Source organism: Austrofundulus limnaeus, unplaced genomic scaffold (assembly GCF_001266775.1).
Source record: "Austrofundulus limnaeus strain Quisiro unplaced genomic scaffold, Austrofundulus_limnaeus-1.0 Scaffold0, whole genome shotgun sequence".
NCBI classification, from domain to species: domain Eukaryota; kingdom Metazoa; phylum Chordata; class Actinopteri; order Cyprinodontiformes; family Rivulidae; genus Austrofundulus; species Austrofundulus limnaeus.
This window is the reverse complement of record NW_013952402.1, coordinates 6,317,247-6,323,560: the sequence shown is the minus strand read 5'-3', so window position 1 is coordinate 6,323,560 and position 6,314 is coordinate 6,317,247. Positions and strand designations below refer to the sequence as shown.

General features: G+C 38.6%; 1 protein-coding gene across 1 annotated transcript in view; it reads right to left on the bottom strand.

Moving 5' to 3' along the window:
* Positions 1–421: 421 nt before the first annotated feature.
* ifngr1l (interferon gamma receptor 1-like) overlaps positions 422–6,314 on the bottom strand; it is a 16,587-nt gene continuing 10,694 nt past the window's right edge. Inside the window, exons 2-7 of the mRNA XM_014033644.1 lie at positions 4,206–4,332; positions 3,732–3,913; positions 3,065–3,249; positions 2,738–2,894; positions 1,713–1,828; positions 422–1,632 (exon numbers count right to left, since the gene is read on the bottom strand). Of these exons, the coding sequence (XP_013889098.1) occupies positions 1,258–1,632; positions 1,713–1,828; positions 2,738–2,894; positions 3,065–3,249; positions 3,732–3,913; positions 4,206–4,332 (1,142 nt within the window). The 3' untranslated portion in view covers positions 422–1,257. The remainder of the gene's footprint in view (positions 1,633–1,712; positions 1,829–2,737; positions 2,895–3,064; positions 3,250–3,731; positions 3,914–4,205; positions 4,333–6,314) is intronic.

Below are 6,314 nucleotides of genomic sequence, written 5' to 3'. Positions count from 1 at the left end.
CAGGTAAAGTCTTGATGAGTTTTTGTCGCGAGTCTGGCGGAGTTTCAGCCCCCACCCCTTCTCCTTCTCCTTCTCTCTCTCTGCCCCGACACTTGCTGCAGCCCCGTTCTGCTTTGAAGCGTTTCTTTAGAAACTAGCTCTCACGCTAAAGCTACAGTTCGCTCCTCCCACACTAAGAAAACAGGAGGGGAGGGGTCAGCTGCAGGAGCTCATCCTGTGCAGCGGAGCAGAGAGACGAAGTAAACAAACAAGCAGGAAAATGAAACTTATCGGCGTCTTTTTTTTACCGACCTCAAAAAAAGTTATCGTGCGATTAATTGATTTATTGACTATCGCGACAGGCCTAGTTGTAATGCTGAAGTACACACAGCAGGTGTCGCTGTGGGACAAAACCTCGAGCAAATTTATTTAATTAAAGTTKTTTTTTTTTTCTCCTGGGTTTGTGTACAGCGGAAGTATTTTGAACTCTGCTMAGAGAAACTACGGTTGTTCATTAGCAATAGTTGTAACACTCAGACCTTCAGCGCGTTTGTTTCTTTTAGCTCATCCACCTCTTTAAGTCGGTCACTGAACCGCTTTTTCCTGCTAAGGCCTCATTATAAGACACTAGCAGCAAGTGTGGGTTTTATTCCTAAAACATTTCGTGCCATTCACGGGGATTAAAAAAATAAAATCAGTAGGCATTGCCTAATAGTGCAACCATGATTATTCTTTGACTTGAATGCTTTTAAATGATTGGCATGTTACAGAAAAGTGCTAAACAGTCTGTATAAGAGATAAACATTATTGTTCAATGCTACATCGTTCTTTAGTTTACTTCTTACTTACAGTACTTATATAAAAGGAGTAAAACAAACAAGATTTAAATTAAAATCTTTAAGCCTGTACAAAATACATTTATAACCAAAAGCCTCTGAGGTTTAATATGAAGCCCTGAAGGCTGAAATGTAGCTCAAACTGATGAGGGACCATTTGGATCTTAAAAACTGATATAAGAAACTTGGTCAAATGTTTGTTATAATGTATTATTTAACTGCTCGTCTCCAGCTTTTGTTAACATCTTGCCTAGCACACTGCACAGCTTGTAAAAAGGAACGTTTTAAATCATGTGGATACATTTTATATCCTAGATGTTAGATCAGTAAAATACAGCATGTGGGGCTCAGATAGTCCAACCGGACAAAATCCTGGACGTTTTTTTTCTTTTTGCTGGCAAAAAATAATAAGTCAAAGCACGTCTAAACCTTCCGTATTCGTTCAACCACGGTACCCCTCCGTGCGATCATCAGGAGCCAGCTGCACCGGAACTGCACGTCTCTCGTAAGGAGACCGGGAATTCTCAGGCTCCTCCTCCTCCTCCTCCTCCTCCTCCAAGTTGCCGCCTTGTATGTAAGCAGAGCCCTCTCCATTCGCCGTCCCTTCCTTCACGCTTTCAGACACGTTATTAGAAGACGTCCCTAAGCGCATGCGYAGGTCGTTTTCTGTCGACCCGTTAACCGCGAGGAGGAACGGATCCTGTTGCACGTCCGTCTCCTCGATGCTGGTCAGCAGAGGTGTGGGGGAGTCAGGTGTGTTGATGTTGTCCAACTCTGGACTCGTGGTGAGCTGGGCTTCTACTGTGGCAAATGTTTTCTAAAAAATATTTATAATAGATTATTTAGAGTGTAATAAACATTGGTTGAGATAAAGATTAATAAATYAGTGATGCTTACAATTGAGTTGGGTAAAGGAGACGAGGATCTTGTCTTTGTGCGGTAAACCATAAAAATAACTCCCGCAACTGCCACCAGGATTATAAYGCCAACTACAGCGTAGATAGCTGTGAGATCTGGAAGAGCGGACACACAACACACGATTACAAACCCCACTGAAAGTAACATTTTACACCTGGAAACAGTACAGAAACAACTTGAAACTGATAAAAGAATACAAAATTACTCAAAATCAACTAAAAAAAAATCAGGCAATTCATTTCAATTTTAGTTCAGAATCATTAAAACAAGAAAAAAAATAAAGAAAACTGCCTTGACAAAAAGAACGGTACACCTCATTGGATTTAATATCAAAATAAATATGTTTACTGCTGTTTATACACTGTCAAAAATATTTAAAAAAAGGTCACACTAACATGTTGGTGGATTACTTTTAGTTTGAATTGCAGCACACGTTCAGCGAGGCATTGTGTTCTAAAATTATACCTCTAAACTGGGATCAAACTAACTTCATGTTAACAACCTTGGCCCGTCCCACTTTATCACTTTCCAGTGCTGACTTTCTGCTTGGGAGGAAATAGACTGAGAGCATCGTGGATTCTCAACCATTCAGCATTTTTTTCCTTCTTCAAAGATGACGTTTCCCCACACTGTCCTTAGTTTCTAATAAAGCATCGGGCAGTTCTTAACCAGATATTAGTAGTTTCAATAATCTCCTTAGATGTTTTCTCTGATTTATGCTAATAATGTTTCCCTTCTGAAACAGGACATCTTTTCCACAACCACAAAATGTTTCTTTCAGCACGGTTCAACAAGAAGCTGCTCACTGCATCAGTTTATGTTTAATAACTTATCAGCTGAAACATTCACCCTCGCAGTAACTATCCAATGGGAGACGCTTTCCTATTTGATTACTTAAATCCAGGTGGTGATTTTATTTATTTTTTATTTTTTGGTTGGGCGGTGTATCAAGAAAGAAAATTCAGGCTCGTTAAAGGAAAAAGAAAAGMAAAACTTTGACTGACTGTTCTGAGTTTTTATCGGCTGGGCGCAGTACTCTTGTTTCGGTTCGACCAACATCTTCAGAAACTCTCCACTGATGTGCAGACAGGGTTTCTCCTGCGCAGCGTCCACGAACAGCGTCTGCTCACACACTCTCTCCTCACAGTAGTAAGTATGTTTCTGCACACACGACACAAAAAGAAAAAAAAATTCAGTGCAACAGAACAATACTACACATTAAATATTGAGCAACGTTACACAATATTAAATCACACAGATTTAAGTTTTTTTTTTTTTCAGGAGATGAACTAGAAATGGACTATAAAAAAGTAAATAGTGTGCAGCCTGACCTGGCCAGCTGCTGTAGCATGATATGTAAAAAGTGGTGGATTTTGGGGGCTTTCTTCTTTCTTCTTGTTGCGTTTTTTACATGTCGACAGCTTGTCGTGGTACAGCAGCCAGGGATGCTCAAAGCGGAACATGACATGGTTGTCTGGATGAGAAGTGACATTGACAGGGGGCAGGTCCACAGAACCTGGAAAACAAGAACATTGAACAACAAAAACAGCAGATTAGAAAAATGCAACTGAAACATTGGATAAAATCCCTTAAAACTGGTATTTAAGGTTTTATTGTTCTGAATGCTGCAAATGTTTTTATGTCTGTTTCTTGACGCAGTTTATTTATTTATTATTTAGAACACACACAAAAAAAGGAAAATAAAAACAAGAAAAATATTCAATTAAAAGAAATCATCATGCCCATTGATATGCAATTTAACAGTATTTGTTCGAAAAAGAGCAAGCAGAAGATACAAGACCTTATCATTTYTTGCCACTCTCATACTCATAACCTACAAATATTTATATCTCCTCACACCAGATATACCCCCCTCCCCACCCCCCATGTATTCTGTCAGTGTTTCCAGAAAACACCTACGTGGAAACAGGGCATTACCATCAACTCATCTGATCAAATGACAGTGTAAGCTCAACACGAGCTGAAACGATCACTTACATTTCTGACTTGCCATAGAGCCGTGGAAATAGCTGAAAGTGATGCCATCTGGTGGAGAAAAGTCTGACTCATTGGACTCCATCACAGCTCGTACATCGAGGTAGAAGGAATCGTCAGGATCCGAGAGAAACGACACATCAGCTTGTAGAGGAGGTTTTTCAACCCAAAGCTGATTACTACACCTGAAAATATATATATACACTTGTATATAATTTTGTTAAACTGTGGAAAAGGGCAAACAACAGCAATGAGACTRGTCCAATTTAATGAAGAGATTTGTAAATAAATGATAAAATGCAAAACAATCACAGGTGTGTGTAGACATTTTTATATTCTCTGTAAATCCAGGTATGTGAACTGTTTGGGCTTTTTATGGAGTTAACAGTAGAGATTTTACTGAAAAAAAAAAAACTTTAAAAAGGCAAAAATACTTCCGACCGGTAATATAAACCAAGAAAAGAAAAATATTCCTACCTGCCCAGTCCAGATTCTGAGCCAATAGTCACTTTGAATTTCAGCCCAGGTGGGATTTGACCATAGTCCCACTTAAGGAAGTTCTGCAGGTTGTGACAGTGAAAGGTCACATTTGTTGGTGGCGCCACTGTGGAAACAAAAGAAACTGATCAGACTACAGACAAGCAGAGAAAGCACCAAATTATAAAACATTGTTTCAAAGACTTAAAGTTAAAAATACTTTGTCCGTCCAAACAGAACTTGTTTCACTTAAAGTCCAACTCAGAGTAAAAGACTCACATGTGAACAAAACACGGCTGTATTTTCTCAGCCAGCAGTAGAAAACTATTGAATTTCAGTGACACCCAAAAGCTGGGGCTTCTTATTAACTAAGTCAGGCTTAACAGTACCTTTATTTTGAGGGAGCTTCGAAGCATAGGTCTCTAGTGAAAACAGCACCACTAGAGGGGGCTGCTGGAAAACAGTCTTCAGTAAAATTATCAACACAATGCAAATGTTTTTTTTTTATCTTGGTAATCTAAAAACAATCTTATTCACAAGCTTCTAAACCCTTTAAGAAACTTCCCAACATTCTTATTCAAGCAAAATTTTCCTAAAATCCAATGTAAAAAATAGACCAAAAAATAAATAAAATAAAATAAAAATAAAAAAGGACAAAAAAAAAAAACAATAGTACAAAAATGATTATTTTACATTCTTACATCCTACTTCTGGTTGGAATTGAATCGTATTTTGTATAATTACAATAAGACCAGATTGTTTTGATGAGGAATCTCAGTAATAATGAAGGTGCTGGTTCTTTCAATAGGTTTGCATACCTTTGAAAGTTTACTTCCCTTTTTACACTACAACTGTGCTTCAGAGTTCAGAGTGCACACACACACACACACACACACACACACACACACACACACACACACACACACACACACACGTTTGTTCTTCTATCTTCAGGGACTTTGCATTGACTTCCATTCATTTACCGACCATTTCCACAGCCCAACCCTGACCCACACACACGTCCAGTTGGCTTGAATTTATTTATTTTCTTTTATTTTTATATTCAAAATTAAATTTTAAGGAACTGCCACAACTACATTGCCTGGCCAAAAGGTCACACCAATATTTTGTTGGACCGCCTTTAGCCTTGATTACAGGACCATTTGCTGTGGCATTGTTTCATAAGTTACATTATCCAGTGTTAGATTAATTTTTCACCAAGATCTCGCATTGATGAGTTCGACCGCTGTGCAAAGCCTTCTCCAGTACATCCTAAAGATGCTCCCTGAACCACTCTTTCACAGAGGTGGTGACATTTTTATTTATTTTTGGACAGACAGTTTATTTTCAGCTCCTCCTCAAATCAAAGCTGTGTTTCAATGACTTTTTTTTATTTAATGAATACTTACATATGTACATACTTAGGTTCATTACACAATGTGATGAATAAAAACAAACATCAAAAAATAGGTACAAGCAAGTAAAAATAATTCAAGTTGTAAAAAGTGAACTTTGGCCAGTTTGAGTCAGTTTTGTCAGATGAGTTGCCAAAAACATGTATGAGTCACATACGCTTTAAAGAAAGACACACGCAGACACTTTAGTTTCAWTTCCACTTGTGAAGTAACATTCATATGCCTGCACGTGACAACACCCGCCACCAGAACACACACTGTAGAGGTAAGAAGCAGTTCGCCTACAGTTAAAAAGTGTCAACCACAGAAAAAAAGTCGGTCGCTGAGGCCGTCAACCACAACCTTCTCTCTCTCTCTCTCTCACACACACACACACGCAAGCACACACGCACGCACACACACACACACACACACTTGTAGTCCTGTGATGGATAGAGTTTGAGTATGTGAGAGATTATGCTAATATGTGTTATGATCTTCAGCTGTGTGTGAAAACATGGACACTAAAGAGACTAGGGCTGCCACGATTAGTCGATTAGTCGACGACTAATCGATTATTAAAATAATTGATGACTAATTTAATAATCGATTAATCGTTTTCTTCTTTTTTTGTTCTTTACTTTGTTTTTCTCTCCAAACTGCTTTGACATCTTCCACTGCCACATCTGCCTTTCTGGTCTTGACACACATGCAC